Source organism: Saccoglossus kowalevskii, chromosome 2, assembly GCF_978046115.1.
Source record: "Saccoglossus kowalevskii chromosome 2, keSacKowa6.1, whole genome shotgun sequence".
NCBI classification, from domain to species: domain Eukaryota; kingdom Metazoa; phylum Hemichordata; class Enteropneusta; family Harrimaniidae; genus Saccoglossus; species Saccoglossus kowalevskii.
In genome coordinates this window covers 40132185-40152924 of record NC_140642.1, presented here as the reverse complement: position 1 = coordinate 40152924, position 20740 = coordinate 40132185, and the positions used below count along the sequence as shown (strand labels likewise).

Below are 20740 nucleotides of genomic sequence, written 5' to 3'. Positions count from 1 at the left end.
GGATTCGTAAGCTGCTATCAAATATTTTATGAAGCCAAAACAACGTGCTTTCAACCAATCTCCCAGGTATGGGTTGCTACAATATTGCAACATTGGTTTCATTGTTGACGACGCTAAAGCCAAACGAGTGCGACACTTGCTTTGCAGCTTTCCATAAAACTGTAAGATTTGCTTGAATCGTTCCTATAAGGAAACACAAACCAAACGGCCCTTTTCAGGGCCACGAAAGATTTCAAAATAAGTTTCTGCTTCAATATACATTTGGTTGACTCGCTGGCTGTTATGTTTCTGATAAAAAACTTTTAAAGAATAAATGTAAACTGCATAAACAGTGGTGAACGCACTGCTCTATTTATGTCACAGCTATTTTGCGTTCACTCCTAGTTTCACGCAACAGACTGCAAGGAAGTAAACTGTTAATACAACGAACAAAAAAAGTTTTTTGTTTATTTTATTTTATTACAGGTGTAGAAAAACATCCCTGGGCGTATGCTAGGATATGACCTCAATTCCCATATTTCATCAAAAGTAGGGGGTGGGCGTTTGTCCGGACATGGGCTCTTAGCCGGATAAATATGGTAGAAGATGTGTATAATGTAGCAAGTAGTGTATGATATGGCCAGATGTGTTTGATGTGGCAAGGTGTGTATGATATGGACAGATGGAAGATGTAGCAAGTTGTGGACATGTGAGCAAGGCGTGGACATGATGTAGACATGAGGTGAAGTGTTATCGAGTGGTAAGGTGTGAGAGAATGTAAAAAGATGAGCAGATGTATAGTACTAAATACCTCTTCCATGGTATTGGCAGAAGCCTTTCCTGCTTGTCTAACTTTAACTGAACCAGAAGAAGTGTTTGGTTGGGTTACATCAACAGAACCAGTGGAAGTGTTTGGTTGGGTTACATCAACAGAACCAGTGGAAGTGTTTGGTTGGGTTACATCATCACTGTCATTGTTGCTTTGATACACCAGGCTCCCAAGTTCATAGCTAAGGCACAACAAAGATAGAATAGGATGACAAATTTGATATATATTGATTATATGGATATACAAAAACAATGAAATCTCATGTCTAAATATGTTTTACGTAAGACAACATTAAACCTGATGTTACCATGACAACCATATAAATATATACTTACAACACACACTGCTTGATACTAAAGACAACACCAGTTTCTAAGTGTTTCAAATGCTTTGTTGCTTTTAAGTAAACCTTTCCAACTTCGTTTTTACATTTATAACATCGCACCAAAGCATAAGTACTGTAAACAAATATGAGATGCATAACTAAGTCTGTTGACTGGAGGCACAGGGTAAAAACCATCCTTGATTTATCCAGTAAAACATCCATTTTACTTGTAACAATTCTACACATCAAATTAGAGAAACAAGATCAAAGAAATTATAGGCATAGTATTGTAGGCATGAAGTACAGAAAGAATACAGTATTTACTATATTAGAAACACATCTTCAATACACAAAGAAAAAAATTATGTTTATCGTTTACAAGAACATTGAAATATGTCTTATTCTGACAAGGCGAAAATAATGATGAATCTTTTGGGCAGTAAATTAGACGATTACGTTAATATGGAAATCATCAAGTTTGACCAGGTAAATTATTCACAAGACACAAATGCCCAAGCTTTTCAAAATATAAGATGGCGGACATACTACCCCAGTATGTACTATGCAACATTATTTTTTGTCAAAAATCTAACACTGTAGTGACTGATCAAATTTACTTTATTTTTCTCATGAAAAATTTTGCCCATACATGCTACACACAAAATATCAAGTTGATTGATTAAAGCATTCATGAGAAACTTCCCCGAATTTTGACCATTTTTGGTGAAAATCAAAGACTGCTGCAAAATCATGTGACTAATTTACATTATTCAGTTTTGTCTCAAGGAGTTCAGTTGAGAGATGCAACATGGCATGAAGAAATAAGATGAATGAGCCATCAGTAAACAAGCAATGGTTTCGGAGAAGAAGTCGAAAATGTGCAAAAATGAGCAAAAAATTTTTTTTAAATGCACTAAAAAGGACAGTTGCATATAGTGCCATGAAAATAACAAGTGTAATCCATGTCAACTACATTCATGCCAAATTTCAAAGCAATCTGACAAGCGATTGTGGAAAAAATCATTTATAACCATAAATGAGAAAATAATTACATATGATGTATGCAGAAATACATTCAGGCATATTAAATCAGGTCACATGCCCCATTTCTACTATATAAATATTTAATATGCATAGATTTCAACCCTAAAATAATCAGGTCTGTAGATTATCCAGAAGCACTTACAAATGTATGTATGAGTACTAATTAAGATACATCCATGTATCCATGGAACACCTATAAATTGGTTAATTTATGCAAATTAAGTAATTAGTACCGGTAAGCACAAAATTTAACTATAAACTAACCATGCATATGGCTTATCCCACCTATGTACTAAATTTCATTGAAATCTGACAAGTGTTTTTTTTTATGATATGGGTGGAAATGCTAAAAATTGGGTAATTTTTAAAATTCTATAATAAACGTGTATTGTATTACTCCAATCAGACTAGTCATTTTAGGGTATGTACTTTCTAGAAACAAAAAAGTTCAATCAAGAACAAACATCCAGTGATGACAGAGATGACAGAGATAAATTCATCAATGATAAACTTGTTAATGTAGTCATTCTTTGTATAAATGTGTACCAGTTCATAGCAATCAAAGATTTGAGGCACTTGTTAGAGAGCCATTTTCAGGTGTGATATGATAGTGTTTTCAGAATTCAAGCGTCCAGTGTGGATAGTCTGAATTCTGATCCATGTCCCTGTATAAAGTGTTGCAGCTTGTAAAACAATAGGGTTTTATGTGCTAAGCATGTATGTTCAATGAGATCCCTGATGAGTTTTCATAGTCTACTGGTATTTACACGTCCAGTGCCGACAGTCAAAGTGCTGATTCATTTCACTGACATTTGAACATGATTGATCAAGGCATGTCAGAGATGTTGTCAGAAATGTCTCTTGGAACATCATTTCCGAAAAACAAGGGTCATTATTACAGTTATGTTCAATGTAAGCACCAAGGTTTTTTTTTTTTTTGCTATGAAATACAATGGAAACTTCAAAGCTTACAGTACAGTTCTCGCGGAAGCTTTGGCTTTTATGGCATCATTGTCGCCTACGCATGGCTTCATTGTCGCCTCAGAATCGCATCATTGTGGCATCAGCTTCGCGTCATTGAAAATTGAAGCTGTGTTCGCCTCGCTATTTTGTGGCATCATCATGGCCTCAGCTTCGCAGTCTCATGGCATCAATATGGCATCAGCTTCAACTTATTGTGACATGAGTATGACCTCATTATTTGCATGCAGAAGGGCAGTAGACAAAAACATGTACAGAAGTTCGATATGTAATCGATTTGAAATTCAAGGCGAATAAAATAATATGATCAAGAGTAAAATGACATTTTAAAAAGATATCTTGTTTAATTATTTTAGTGTTGCGAGTATTGGGCACCAAAAACTTTGCGAAGTACATTACAATCTGCAAGGTGACGAGTTTCATATTTTGATAAAGAAAATAGTCAGAATAAATTCATTTTGATTATGGCAAACCATACTCTAGCACCAGCCAGCAGTCTTCCTAAAAAACAGCTATGGAACAAAACAGCAACAACTATCAGTGTATTCGGCTACATTTTGTGTTCATTCTGTATTCACCATTGGCTTCAAATTGTCTTTATTGTTTTTGATTTGTTTTATTTTTTTTAGAAAATTTTTTTTTTTTTTTTTCTTTTTTAGATTGTAGTTTGTTTTAATTTCTTTCTGTAAGACCTTTTTTATCCTTTCCTAAGGATTTTATGCGTCTAATAAAAAAATAAAAAATATTGACTGGAAGGAAAATCGTGATAAATTCAAATCACACGATGCAATCGTCGTTCTGATACAACACAATTTGCTGTATACGAAGTGAAACTGTTCTTGTTATAAAATTACCCTTTTTTCGCTCATTTTATTTGCTGCTAGAAGAGCAGATTCAGATTCCTCATTTCGGTGGTATTTTTCTGTGTTTCGTTTAGTTTTAGCCGAGTCCGACCCCATGCCCGGAATACTAAAACATGCAATACACACGTACGCCGCCTGGTGCGTTGGCGCCGTCGCCGGTCATCTTGATACAAAGTTCCAAAACAAGTGCGTAACATTTCCAACATATGATTGGATGGTTGTGGTGGCGTCGGTCTGGTAAAATTTGACAACCAATTCTCAAAATTAAGTCACGATCAGTGATCTGAGCTCGATCTATACATACTTTAAAAGTATTCTTACAAACATATTTTCGAATGAAAACGAGCCACATGTCCTGTAAAAAATCGAATAGCGCTTGACATGCAGGAATAATTTATTGGGCTTCAGAAAAAAAACGTGTCCATTTAGTTGTGGCCGTAAATATTTGGTGACCAGCCGATGAACAATTTGAAAATCATGATTCACACGAAAGTGGTTTATCTTATTTCCCAACTTGCAAAACTGATTTGTATCTCAGCGCTGTTTTTTTTTTTCTTTTTCTTTTTTTGAACTGAGGTCAAATCCCATCTGTTTGTCAAAATATACCGATGTTTTTCAGTGAATAAATGCGAAGCCTGTCACAGCACAAAAAAAACTTTGTGAATCGACGATGGAGATTGAATGGTACAACGACCCTTCAATTTGCGTTAAATATGTTTTGTTACAACATCATTGATTGGCTGAGAGTCACCTGATCGGAGCACGACCTGGGTCACAGAACCATATTTGTCCGTATTATCAACAGGACTTTGCGAGAAAACAACACCCACATTTTCAACCATTTTAGCGCGGAACAGGGGGGGGGGATTGGCACGAGAGGAATGGAACGTTTCGACGTCAGTTGTCCGTAGCCATCGTCAAAGCAACAACGTCCCGTTTACGAACAGATGAAATAATTTCAGCAATTTCTTTACAGAATAATCCTCAACAAAACTCAGAAACATTTCATAGACAACTACAGGCTCCAAAATTATTGTCTATTGCAAAACAATTCAACCGACAACCAGTTTGACGCCACAATTTCTTGCTGGAGCCCGTGTTCTACGCGTGATTTTATTGCGTTCAAAACTGTTCCATTTCAAACTGCGCATGCACACACACTGTGGTTTCTCGAAATGCATACTAATTAGGTAACTTGTCACTGATAAAAGTCACCGAAAACATTTTGAGCAATTTTGAGCAATAGTACTAAGAGTGAAATTTAAACGTGCCTCTGCATTCTCCATGAATTTCGTAACTTGCTATGATCATGGTAAAGAGAAAACCTATGCTTACTTTCAACAGTTAGCTGGAGTCTGATCGAAAACGTGTCTCAAAAAATACCTTTACATAATTTTTCCGATTATTTTTTCAGCTCGTAACTACAGAATCAGTCAATTTAGAACTAACATGTATGCTATCGGAAAGCATTTTGGCACAATATTACTGAAAAAACGAGTTTTTCATTGCTCATGAATATTAATTTATGCAAATGAGGTGATTATTTCAACCAATCGTGTCATGCAACTCCCCCCTGGCGCGGAAGTTGCCAACAAATGTCGAAAACTCGTGAATTTTATGAATTCGAATAAAATAAAGCTAGCGATTGGTAAGACTGGTTAATAATATATCCCCCGATGCTCTTCGATTTTTTATTCAAGGTGAGAAATATATACTAGTAGTTGAAGTTCCATCGATTTCAAGGCGACTATTTAACCGCGACAACTCTACGCTCTGTTGTAGCACGGAAGGTACTAACGTTAGTACCTTCCATGGTTGTAGTTTCGCGAGGTAAAACAAAAATACAATAAATAGTACTCGTTTAATTATTTGGTTGCACAGCCCGCAAATTACGGGACATGATCCCCATGAATTGCGATAAATAAATGCTGATTGTGTTGAATGACGGACGTCGGGACCGTTTGGAGAAACAAATTACGGTTGGTAGATATTTCAAACAAATGAAATTATTAACGAAAGGAGAGATTTTTCTAGGTATTTACGTTCATACGATCAAACCAAATATATGCAAAATTGACAAATACACAAAGAGATGTAATAGTAGGTCATTTTTATTTTAGCCTTAGAAATATTTTCTTTCACTCAGTCCACATCCATGCGTGGGAGTTCTATTTAGCTTCATGGTCCTTCGGCTTGTCTTCTGCTTGGGGGAAACAACAATAATTATACAAATCGTAAACTTAACACAATCAGGAAAAGAAACCCAGACAACCATGTTGTACTTCTGTTGAAATACATTTTGTAGCAGTGCGTCACGTCGGAATATTGTCTAAAATAAAATATTCAATCCCAGCCAAATCTAGGTCAAAGGGTCAGATTGCGTGCATATAATTATAGATAGTTAAAACAAAAAGTATTTGAACTTTTGACGGCTGTTCAACATCTATGCACGATTACTAAACTAGTAACCGTGATCTATAAAAAACAGAAAATTTTTAGTAGTCTGAATTTTTGCACGGTTGAAAATAAAACGGAAATTGACCAGTCAAAAGCGGAAGTGGTCGAGAGGTTTGGGGGAAATGAGTACAGTACTTCTTTGTTTGATGAAGCGATGCTGATGCCACATTGTCGCCATAATGAGGCCACAATGAAGTGAAGCGATAATCGCCTAACTTTATAATGTCGCGACATTGATGCGACGATGAAGCCATAACAATGCCATAACGATGTGGTGCTGAAGCAAAGCTGACGCTGAAGCAAAGCTGACGCTGAAGTGAAGCCAAAGCTTCCGCGAGAACTGTACTGTAGATACTCCATGTTTATTTTGTGCACGAGTTCACCTGCCATGGTGTCCTTTGACTTATAGGTCAGGAATGCCATTAACCAATCAGAATACAGTGTGGTACTGTTGACATCTTTCACTTCTTTGAAAGGTAAAACAATTATTGAGAGTTTAACAACTTTGATGATAAGAGATTTTCCTCACTTTCCTAATTTTCCTCAATTGGCCTGAAACATTGCAAGTGATTACATTTTGATGGAAATGATGCATTTTGACAACAAATGATGCACCATGTACATCAGCATTTGCCGCTCCAGGGGCACAACTGTGGAACTTCTCTCTGTGTTGACTGATGTAGTTACAATTATGTTGTGAGTAAAGAAAACGATAGAAGTTCACATATTGTTGAAATCATCCCTCGTATGATGCGTTTGATATCACCACAAATGAAACATTTGATGAAGTTAAGTTTTTCAACACACTTTTTTATATTCCATCAAAAAAATCTGAACTCAAAGATTAAATTATTTTTAATTTTTTAAATAATCATAAAAGGATACATTTTTAAAATATCAGATACTTTTTATACAACTTCTGTGATAGCACTGCCAATTATGGCTCTTTTGAACTGAGTTAATCCAATTTAAAATCAAAGAAAGCTTAGAAAGAACTCCCGTGGGCTGAGTGTATTGAAGGCACATTAAAAATTAATTCAAAATTACTTGTACATGATGATTACTACTTGAAATATCAAAGCTGAAAAATATTTAATTATGCAAATTAGGTAATTAATATGTCTTGATATTACCCTAAAAACTATCAGGTCTGTGCAGTGTCTTATGACATCTATGTACCAAGTGTCATTGAAATGTGATGATTACTACTTGAAATAACAAAAGCTGAAAATTAATTAATTATGCAAACTAGGTAATTAATATGTACTCATATTACCTTAAAAACTATCAGGTCTGTGCAGTGTCCTATGACATCTATGTACCAAGTTTCATTAAAATGTGATGATTACTACTTGAAATATCACACTCTGCGACAGGATCGCAGTGTCACTCTGTGAAGAGCACGATTCCCATTGGTTGGTTGGTCGAAAAGCGCGAATCCCAATGGTCGATGTTCACCGCATGCCTTATAAAAAAAATTTAATTTTAAATGGTAAAAATGGTACGGTAAAAAAGTGTGTAAACACTATGTACCAGCGACATGCCGCACTGTTCGGTGATGGAAGACAAATTGTGGAACCAAACAAATGACACATGGTTTACGGTGATTAGACACATCACACCGCTGACTAGAAAAATTAAATAGTGTAACGTGCACGTTGGTTTTGACTGCCTATTTATGGGGTAACTTTGGAATTTTGTACAAAAAACAACGGTCAAATACATATATTATTTCCACTTTGCAGTACATCGTAGACAGTATTTGTATACTTTGTTCTCCACAGTATCCAGCTTAAATGTCGGATTTTTCGGAAGCATGAAATTGTAATGTAAATTTCATTCATTAATGACACTTTCTCCGAGTTCCATGTTGACTATGTTCCGGCCCGTTTACTTACTGTGAGTGTCTGACAATGCGACCAAGTAAACGTCAGAATAGTAAAACAAAAAAGCAACCTAAAAATTAGTTGCCCGTGTCAAAGAGAGCCGCAGAGCCAAAACAGTCTGTCAGCCGTCGCCGTCCACAGCAGCGATATAATTTTACACATCGAAATTGAGAATCGCAAGTGTAGACCTATTGCATATAAATGAACATTAAATACAGCTATACCACCCAGCAATCGAATCATCAATCTTCATGAATGATGTAACTGGTATTTCCATCTATTCCCACTATCCTACAACGCTCAAGGGAATGTTGTCAAATTCCCGTGTGTGCGTATTTTCGTACAGTGGCTTAAACATTGCTACAGTCAAAGACGCGCTGAACAGGAAGTCTGGTACCATTTTTTGGAGAGTAGAGAACCATTTATACAGGGGACGCTCCAGTAAGAAATTGTTAAAATTGCCCGATTGGCATATCAAAATCTTGTATTGAAACAGAACATATTCTGTATTCACTAAAAAACAATGTTGTCATGTTTCTAGACCTACAACGAACTCGAAACAAAATAAACAGTCCGATCCCAACAACCTGCGTCCTTGAAAATAGAGTCTTATCGCCCTTGCGTTTCCGATCGAAAATATGCAGACGCCAAAAACGACCGATTTATTCATTAACCCCAATTTCTTCGTCTGGGGCACACTCCAGGTTCTAGGTTCTGGGTTCTGAGTTCTGAGTTCTGAAAAGTCAACTCTACCACTTTGTAACAGTTGTGAAAAGTAAACAAAAACGGCATTGGTTTGTGGTATGAATGTAATTATTTTTGTATCATAATTTTCGAAGTCAGTATTACTGAAAATTATGGTTTATTTTTTTAAATGAACGACAAATATCGGTGGTCCATATTGATCTTAATGTAGCGGGAAGGGAAATTTTTTTATTTTTTTTTTATTTTTTTTTTATTTTTCAACAATTGATAAAACAGTTACTTTGTACATTGATTAATCATGCCAGCTTTTTGAAATTTCGGAAAGACTAGTGCTCAAACGCTAACACTACTACCATTTCGTTAATATTTGCATAATGTTTATAACATGTATATGTATACTACCGGTAATACTCTGTTGTTGACGATTCTGATAGAACGGGTGACAAGCTTCCTGTCGCAAACAATGCATATTAATCTAACGTCCATTGTCAGCATTATTATCAGTCAAGACTTCGTCTGAGAAATCGTTTTATTTTCTAAGTCTATAATAACACAATCTTACTAACGCAATGATGATGAAAAGAAAGAAAAGCAAAGACGCCAATGACAGACGAGGCAAAGAAAAATCTGTAACTCAGGGTCATATTTACTAATTTAGACCTGCAGCCTGGACTTTCGCCTTCACCCCTCGTTTACGCAATTTATATTTATTTTTCAAGAATTTTTTATCGGAATCGCAACAGATTGCTAGCACGTCTAAGTCATATTATGACCAACCTCGCGAGTGGTTCCAAAGGAACGATTAGACTGAAATATTCGCATCAACGCGAAAGAGTTTCAACTACTTAACCGATGACGACACTGATACGTGAGGCCGTGATCCGACAAGAAAGTGAGTACAGGAAATCTGTTGCTCGTCGACATCGGCCAAATAAACAAAGCCATCGTTTCCGTTTATGCAAAGAGCATGCACCCATCTAATTTTCCGTAGACACTGTCGTTTTAGCTTTTTATCTCTTTTATCAGCAGTAGTTTCAATCCATTCACACAGCTTTACATTTTTTCTCTCTTAATATTCTTAATAAAACGATATTGATTGCCTAGAAACAGTTTGACCCGCTACACGCTTTATTTTGGAATTCAAAGTGATGAATATAGTCATACTAGTAACAATTTATACTTGCTAATGACAAAATCAAAGAAAGCTTAGAAAGAACTCCCATGTGCTGAGAGTATTGGAGACACATTAAATATAATTTGAAATTACTTAGCTGAAAACTAATTATGCAAATCAGAAAATTAACATGAACAGATTTGATTGTAAAACTAATGAGGTCTGCGCAATGTAACAAAAACTCTATGTACCAAGTTTAATTGAAATGTGATTAGAATCAAAAAATTATGAATTATTATGCTAATTAGGGAAATAATATGAACAGAGTTTTACCCCAAACTAATTAGGTTTGTACATTGTCCTAGAGCATCTTTGTACTAAGTTTCATTAAAATGGAAATTAATACTTTAGATATTAGTGTGAAAGCTTAAAATTGGTTAATTATGCAAATTGGGTAATTAATATGTACAGATTTTAACCCACAATTATCCAGGGCTGTCTATTGTCCTACAGCATCCATGTATAAACATTCATTGATATGTAATGATTAGTACCTGAGATATCAGTGTGAAAGTTGGAAATTGGTTAATTATGCAAATTAGGTGATTAATATGCACAAATATTTACCAAAAACTTGGGTCTCTGCATAATTCTAGATTCATTGAAATGTGATGATTAGTACTTTAGCTATCAGTAGAAAAAGCTGAAAATTAATTATGCAAATTAGGTAATTAATATGCACAATTATTTACCCTGAAACTAATCAGGTCTCTGCATAGTCCTAAAGGATCTATGTACCAAGTTTCATTGAAATGCGATGATTAGTACTTGATACCCGTGGTGAAGCTGAAAATTAACTAATTATGCAAATTAAGTGATTAATATGCACAAATATTTATCCGAAACAATCAATCTCTGCATAGTCCTTGAGTATGTAAGTACCAAGTTTCATTGAAATGTAATGCTTACTACTTATATCAAAAGCTGAAAATTAATTAATTATGCAAATTAGGTAATTATATGTACTGATATTACCATAAAAACTATCAGGTCTGTGCAGTGTCATATGACATCTATGTACCAAGTTTCATTGAAATGTGATGATTAGTACTTGAGATATCAGTGGAAAAACATTGACTAATCATTATGCAAATTAGGTAATTAGTATCTGCGGATTATTACCAAAACCTAATCAAAACCTAGCATTAGTTCAGAGCATCTATGTACCAAGTTTCATCAAAATCCAATGAGTGGTTGTTTAGATATCAGTGGAACAGTCATAAAACAGCTAAAAATTAGCTAATTATCATGCAAATTAGGTAATTAACGAGCATGGATTTTTACCAAAACCTAATCAAAACCTAGCATTAGTTCAGAGCATCTATGTACCAAGTTTCATCAAAATCCAATGAGTGGTTGTTTAAATATCAGTGGAATAGTCATGGAACCACTAAAAAATAGCTAATTATCATGCAAATTAGATAATTAATATGCACAGATTTTTACCAAAAACTAATCAAATCTGTGCATATGTTCAGAGCATCTATGTACCAAGTTTCATCAAAATCCAATGAATGGTTCTTTAGATATCAGTGGAACAGTCATAGAACAGATAAAAATTAGCTAATTATCATGCAAATTAGGTAATTAACGAGCATGGATTTTTACCAAAACCTAATCAAATCTGCGCATTGGCCCAGAGCATCTATGCACCAAGTTTCATCAAAAACCGATGTATGGTTCTTGAGATAGCAGTGGAACAGTCAGACACACATACACACACACACACATACATACAGACACACTAACCGCAAAGACTCCCATTTTGTGCTTCGCACATGGGAGTCAAAAAGAACGTAACATCGTGTGAAACGTACTTCGCGCTCTATTCGCTTTAAAGCTGCCGCCTAGTATGCTAATGAGCATAGTTGCGGCGAAGCCTTACAACTTATAGATGGTTTACTAGCTCCCTAATGTTACACCGTAATAAGGCAGCCAGCACCAACGTGCATGTGTTTTGTAACCCCTTTCATCCCCTCCGGGGGATGTTATATATGTTAATAAATCAATGTTAAATACTTGCTGATTACCGAACCGTGCGGCATGTCGTCGGTAAATACTTGTTTACTGTAGTTCGCGAGCAGACGGCTGTTAAGACTACAAAAGTGTCCTTGACTACAAAAGTGTCCCAGTGCTTAAATGTAGTAAGATAGGGGGTTATGCCTGATAAGTATCCCATGTGACGATGTAGTAAGCCAGTACAGAGAAATAACAGCAATTCTAGCAGACACTAAACACCGAGTATATATATATATATATATAATTTGATAATTAAATCTTAGGTTATAATACAATATGTACAGGTCGTATAATATAACAAACAATATAGTTTTAAAATAATATAATATTTATGACGTATTAAAGTTTCGTGACTGACAGATTTGAAAATGTGATTTTATATTTATGTGATGATGTTTTCCAGTGCGTGCGAAATTCAATGGATCATCAAATAATTCAGAAGTACCGGTAGGACAGACGCGAACCAAAATTAAGATCAGAAGACCATCTATTTAATTTAAGACAGCAATCAAAGAAAGCTTAGAAAGAACTCCCATGTGCTGAGAGTATTGGAGACACATTAAATATAATTCGAAATTACTTAGCTGAAAACTAATTATGCAAATCAGAAAATTAATATGACCAGATTTGAGTGTAAAACTAATGAGGTCTGCGCAATGTAACAGAAAATCTATGTCTCCAAGTTTAATTGAAATGTGATTAGAACCAAAAAATTATGAATTATTATGCTTATTAGGGAATTAATATGAACAGATTTTTACCCAAAACTAATTAGGTTTGTACATTGTCCTAGAGCATCTTTGTACTAAGTTTCATTGAAATGGAATAATTAGTACCGTGAAAACTCCAAAATTTCGACCCCTCTAAAAATTCGTCAGCCTATTTATTTGCCGGGTTTCGGTGTTTTATTTACCTCCAAATTTTCGACTCCACTAAAAATTGCCGACTCATTCTTATTCGAAAATTTCGACCAGTTTTAGTTTTCCCCCAAACGAAAAAAAAAACGGTGTGAGCGTTCAAACGGGACCTTCCTCGAAGGCATGAATCCGGGTTTCTGATTGACTGAGAGATTTTTATTTTATTGGTAACGAAAATATATTCTAAATAAACGAAGTTTCAAATAAAAACGAACACAAAAATCTCGGCATGCTGCGTTTCTGAATTGTTGACTATTACTGTACTCAGTAGTGATTATAATAATGTACACAAAATAAATTTGTTGAATGGTTATGAAATACAAATAAAAGTCAACTTAGTTTCATCGTAAGCGAATGATTCCGGTCTCGTATAAACGTTTGATGCTGTAGGATATCCGCCATGTTCTCTTAGGTCAAATAGGTCAAATCGCTAATTAACCAATCAAAAAGCTGGATGATGCCAACATGTTCAAATTACCATAGCTTATTTAAATATGTTAATGTTATTGAACGCAATGCGGAAGAGATTGATGTTGTAGTACGATATTTTGGCTTGGATTTTGATGCGAAAACGGCATGATTTTTTTTAAATAAAAAATTAGTTGTTTTTAAAAAATAAACTCGTCATCTGAAGAATAATTTAACATTGTTCACAGTGATAACAGCTCATTCTCGAAAGGAAGCTTACCCGCTCACGCTAGTCACGATAAAAATCATACACGTGTACTCTTGAATAGACAAACGTCAATGACTACGGTAACACTTAGACTCTATTTTAGCCGGCAGGATTAATTGAAATGTCCGAAAAATGACGCCAAAATACACCTTAAAAGTCCCATTTTATTTTCTTAAATCCCATTTTATTTTTTAATCCAAGGGCGAATTTACGGCAGAATTTGGTCCCTCAAATAAGGGACACGTGAGCTTTGATTCTAACCGGATACATTGCACTGGGTCGGGGAGATAGTTTGCTAAACTTCCATGCATCTTTTGTCCAATGGGTACCTGTACTTCGAACATTCGCAAGTTTTTCTAGGTAGTGCGAGACAGCTTTGTCTTTTGACCTATTAGTTTTGTGCTGACCTCTTCTCCGCGTCTTGATGTTTTGTTTTGCTTGTCATAATACTCACTGATTGATGACTTTGTTTAGATTTTAAGTTACAACTCGGCCACGACCTTTGCTTTTACCGTGAAACATGAGGAAGTTTACGTCAATTGACGGACATTGCATTTTTTAAAAACTAATGAAGCACACTGTCTATCATCCCCATTTTTTCATTTGCTGATTTCTATTCTGAAAAATTCGACCGTCCGAAAATGCACCTTAATTTTGACTCTAAAAACACGTCACATATCTAACACCAATTATTTAAAACCGGTCGAAATTTTGGAGTTTTTACGGTACTTTAGATATCAGTGTGAAAGCTTAAAATTGGTTAATTATGCAAATTAGGTAATTAATATGTACAGATTTTAACCCACAATTATTCAGGTCTGTCTATTGTCCTACAGCATCAATGTACATTCATTGATATGTGATGTATAGTACCTGAGATATCAGTGTGAAAGTTGGTTAATTATGCAAATTAGGTGATTAATATGCACAAATATTTACCGGAAACTAATTGGGTCTGCATAATTCTAGATTCATTGAAATGTGATGATTAGTACTTTAGATATCAGTAGAAAAGCTGAAAATTAATTATGCAAATTAGGTAATTAATATGCACAATTATTTACCCTAAAACTAATCAGGTCTCTGCATAGTCCTAAAGGATCTATGTACCAAGTTTCATTGAAATGCGATGATTAGTACTTGAGATACCCGTGGAAAAGCTGAAAATTAACTAATTATGCAAATTAGGTGATTAATATGCACAAATATTTATCGAAAACAATCAATCTCTGCATAGTCCTTGAGTATGTAAGTACCAAGTTTCATTGAAATGTAATGCTAACTACTTATATCAAATGCTGAAAATTAATTAATTATGCAAATTAGGTAATTAATATGTACTGATATTACCATAAAAACTATCAGGTCTGTGCAGTGTCGTATGACATCTATGTACCAAGTTTCATTGAAATGTGATGATTAGTACTTGAGATATCAGTGGAAAAACCGAAAATTGACTAATCATTATGCAAATTAGGTAATTAGTATCCACGGATTATTACCAAAAACTAATCAAAACCTAGCATTAGTTCAGAGCATCTATGTACCAAGTTTCATCAAAATCCAATGAGTGGTTGTTTAGATATCAGTGGAACAGTCATGGAACCACTAAAAAATAGCTAATTATCATGCAAATTAGGTAATTAATATGCACAGATTTTTACCAAAAATTAATCAAATCTGCGCATATGTTCAGAGCATCTATGTACCAAGTTTCATCAAAATCCAATGAGTGGTTCTTTAGATATCAGTGGAACAGTCATAGAACAGCTACAGTACAGTTCTCGCGGAAGCTTTGGCTTCACTTCAGCTTCACCTTCGCTTCAGCATCGCATCATTATGGCATTGTTATGGCTTCAGCATCGCTTCAATGTCGCGACATTAAAAAGTTAGGCGATTATCGCTTCGCTTCATTGTGGCCTCATTATGGCGACAATGTGGCATCAGCATCGCTTCATCAAACAAAGAAGTACTGTACTCATTTTCCCCAAACCTCTTGACCGCTTCCGCTTTTGACCGGTCAATTTCCGTTTTATTTTCGACCGTGCAACAATTCGGACTACTAAAAATTTTCTGGTTTTCATAGATCACGGTTACTAGTTTAGTAACCGTGCATAGATGTTGAACAACCGTCAAAAGTTCAAATACTTTTTGTTTTAACTATCTATAATTATATGCACGCAATCTGACCCTTTGACCTAGATTTGGCTGGGATTGAATATTTTATTTTAGACAATATTCCGACGTGACGCACTGCTCCAAAATGTATTCAACAGAAGTACAACATGGTTGTCTGGGTTTCTTTTCCTGACTGTGTTGAGTTTACGATTTGTATAATTATTGTTGTTCCCCTCCCCCCAAGCAGAAGACAAGCCGAAGGACCATGAAGCTAAATAGAATTCCCACGCATGGACGTGGACTGAGTGAAAAAAAAAATTTCTAAGTCTAAAATAAAAATGACCTACTATTACACCTCTTTGTGTATTTGTCAATTTTGTATATATTTGGTATGACCGTATGATCGTAAATACCTAGCAAAATCTCGTCTTTCGTTAATAATTTCATTTGTTTGAAATGTCTACCGACCGTAATTTGTTTCTTCAAACGGTCCCGACGTCCGTCATTCAACACAATCAGCATTTATTTATCGCAATTCATGGGGATCATGTCCCGTAATTTGCGGGTTGTACAACCAAATAATTAAACAAGTACTATTTATTGTATTTTTGTTTTACCTCGCGAAACTATAACAGAGCGTAGAGTTGTCGCGGTTAAATAGTCGCCTTGAAATCGATGGAACTTCAACTACTAGTATCCATTTCTCACGTTGAAATAAAAAAATCGAAGAGCATCAGGGGATATATTATTAACCGGTCTTACGAATCGCTAGCTTTATTTTATTCGAATTCATAAAATTCACGAGTTTTCGACATTTGTTGGCAACTTCCGCGCTAAAATGGTTGAAAATGTGGGTGTGGTTTTCTCGCAAAGTTCTGTTGATAATATGGACTAATATGGTTCTGTGACCCAGGTTGTGCTCCGATCAGGTGACTCTCAGCCAATCAATGATGTTGTAACAAAACATATTAACGCAAATTGAAGGGTCGTCGTACCATCCAATCTCCATCGTCGATTCACAAAGTTTTTTTTGTGCTGTGACAGGCTTCGCAATTATTCACTGAAAAACATCGGTATATTTTGACAAACGGATGGGATTTTACCTCAGTTCAAAAAAAGAAAGAAAAAAAACAGGGCTGAGATACAAATCAGTTTTGCAAGTTGGGAAATAAGGTAAACCAGACTGGGGTCGATGATTTTCAGTATCGAAGGACTTCCGTGTGAATCATGATTTTCAAATTGTTCATCGGCTGGTGACCAAATATTTACGGCCACACTAAATGGACACGTTTTTTTTTTCTGAAGCCCAATAAATTATTTCTGCATGTCAAGTGCTATTCGATTTTTTACAGGGCATGTGGCTCGTTTTCATTCGAAAATATGTTTGTGAGAATACTTTTAAAGTACGTATAGATCGAGCTCAGATCACTGATCGTGACTTAATTTTGAGAATTGGTTGTCAAATTTTACCAGACCGACGCCACCACAACCATCCAATCATATGTTGGAAATGTACGCACTTGTTTTGGAACTTTGTATCGAGATGACTGGCGCCGACGCACCAGGCGGCGTACGTGTGTATTGCTTTGTTTTAGTAGTCCGGGCATGGGGTCGGACTCGGCTAAAACTAAACGAAACACAGAAAAATACCACCGAAATGAGGAATCTGAATCTGCTCTTCTAGCAGCAAATAAAATGAGCGAAAAAAGGTAAATTTTATAACAAGAACAGTTCGACTTCGTATACAGCAAATTGTGTTGTATCAGAACGACGATTCCATCGTGTGATTTGAATTTATCGCGATTTTCCTTCCAGTCAATATGAAACTCGTCACCTTGCCGATTGTAATGTACTTCGCAAAGTTTTTGGTGCCCAATACTCGCAACACTAAAATAATTAAACAAGATATCTTTTTAAAATATCATTTTACTCTTGATCATATTATTTTATTCGCCTTGAATTTCAAATCGATTACATATCGAACTTCTGTACATGTTTTTGTCTACTGCCCTTCTGCGTGCAAATAATGAGGTCATACTCATGTCACAATAAGTTGAAACTGATGCCATGTTGATGCCATGAGACTGCGAAGCTGAGGCCACGATGATGCCACAAAATAGCGAGGCGAACACAGCTTCAATTTTCAATGACGCGAAGCTGATGCCACAATGATGCGATGCTGAGGCGACAATGAAGCCATGCGTAGGCGACAATGATGCCACAAAAGCCAAAGCTTCCGCGAGAACTGTACTGTAAAAATTAGCTAATTATCATGCAAATTAGGTAATTAACGAGCATGGATTTTTACCAAAACCTAATCAAATCTGCGCATTGGCCCAGAGCATCTATGCACCAAGTTTCATCAAAAACCGATGTATGGTTCTTGAGATAGCAGTGGAACAGTCGGACACACATACACACACACACACACATACACACATACACACATACACACATACACACATACACACATACACACATACACACACACATACAGACACACTAACTGCAAAGACTCCCATTTTGTGCTTCGCACATGGGAGTCAAAAACACCATTCATATGCAGATCAATCTCTAATAATGCATTTACTGATAGTCACAGTTCTATAATAACCATTTAAAACTGAACATTTCTATAAGGCGTGCTGTGTACCCTTACATCTCTTTTTACCTCCATGCATCGATCGACCATTTTTACCATTTAAAATTTAATTTTTTTATAAGGCATGCGGTGAACATCGACCATTGGGATTCGCGCTTTTCGACCGACCAACCAACCAACCAACCAATGTAAATCGTGCTCTTCGCAGAGTGACACTGCGATCCTGCCGCAGAGTGCAATAATCGACATTCGGCGAGTCACACAATCAAGTCGCAGATAGTTTTTAGACCCCCATACATACCTCAAAAATCAGCTAATTATCATACAAATTAGGTAATTAATATGCATGGATTTTTACCAAAACCTAATCAAATCTGTGCATTGGCCCAGAGCATCTATGTACCAAGTTTCATCAAAAATTGCATGGTTCTTGAGATATCAGTGGAACAGACACAGACACACACACACACACACACACACACACACACAGACAGACAGACACACTAACTGCAAAGACTCCCTTTTTGTGCTTCGCTCACGGGAGTCAATTACAGGGATTACAACCTAGATGATAAAACATCCTTGGATATGAAACACAGGGCAAACAAACAAAATCAGGATGTGCCCCCATAGCGTGACAACAAATTTCAAGTTTTCAGGCCCCCATTTGACCACAATCGCTTTTTTTTGGTCTTTCTACAATGTATTCTTTTACACAGCTGTTTGCAAATATTAATAAAAAAAACCTCCTGATATCAAAATAAAAGCCTAAGCAACTATCTAAAATTATGGAATTGACATATGACATACAACATCAATTATGATATTGACAAATTATGCCCTTCAAAAATCCTATTACAACTTACCAGTTGCGATCCAACTTTTTTCTGGATCTCACTTTTTTATCATCTTCCCACAAGCTGCCAACAACATGTGCTAAATTGTATATATAAATGAGAAAAAATAAATTGTAAATAAGTTGTACTCTAAGATCATTCCTATCACAGTCTTTGCACTATCACGTGAAAAAATTAATGGCATTCATATACAAGTCCACAAAAATAATAGTATTATTTTTGCTAATTTTTTTTTTCTTCAAAAATTTGAATAGCCGATTACTCTACTCTCTTGCTAGGTTACAGAATATCCTATTCTGTTCAGGAAAGTCTCATGAATAACTAAATTTATGTTGCACATATAGGGGTAATCTGTTCAGGAAAGTCTCATGAATAACTAAATTTATGTTGCACATATAGGGGTAATCTGTTCAGGAAAGTCATATGAATAACTAAATTTATGTTGTACATATAGGGGTAATCTGTTCAGGAAAGTCTCATGAATAACTAAATTTATGTTGCACATATAGGGGTAATCTGTTCAGGAAAGTCTCATGAATAACTAAATTTATGTTGCACATATAGGAGTAATCTGTTCAGGAAAGTCTCATGAATAACTAAATTTATGTTGCACATATAGGGGTAATCTGTTCAGGAAAGTCTCATGAATAACTAAATTTATGTTGCACATATAGGGGTAATCTGTTCAGGAAAGTCATATGAATAACTAAATTTATGTTGCACATATAGGGGTAATCTGTTCAGGAAAGTCTCATGAATAACTAAATTTATGTTGCACATATAGGGGTAATCTGTTCAGGAAAGTCTCATGAATAACTAAATTTATGTTGCACATATAGGGGTAATCTGTTCAGGAAAGTCTCATGAATAACTAAATTTATGTTGCACATATAGGGGTAATCTGTTCAGGAAAGTCTCATGAATAACTAAATTTATGTTGCACATATAGGGGTAATCTGTTCAGGAAAGTCATAAGAATAACTAAATTTATGTTGCACATATAGGGGTAATCTGTTCAGGAAAGTCTCATGAATAACTAAATTTATGTTGCACATATAGGGGTAATCTGTTCAGGAAAGTCATATGAATAACTAAATTTATGTTGTACATATAGGGGTAATCTGTTCAGGAAAGTCTCATGAATAACTAAATTTATGTTGCACATATAGGGGTAATCTGTTCAGGAAAGTCTCATGAATAACTAAATTTATGTTGCACATATAGGGGTAATCTGTTCAGGAAAGTCTCATGAATAACTAAATTTATGTTGCACATATAGGGGTAATCTGTTCAGGAAAGTCTCATGAA

General features: G+C 35.5%; 1 protein-coding gene across 1 annotated transcript in view; it reads right to left on the bottom strand.

The window, feature by feature from the left end:
* Positions 1–20740, bottom strand: part of LOC100371453 (uncharacterized) — a 37580-nt gene that overhangs the window by 2664 nt on the left and 14176 nt on the right. Inside the window, exons 2-4 of the mRNA XM_002732397.4 lie at positions 19442–19511; positions 1144–1266; positions 791–989 (exon numbers count right to left, since the gene is read on the bottom strand). Of these exons, the coding sequence (XP_002732443.2) occupies positions 791–989; positions 1144–1266; positions 19442–19511 (392 nt within the window). The remainder of the gene's footprint in view (positions 1–790; positions 990–1143; positions 1267–19441; positions 19512–20740) is intronic.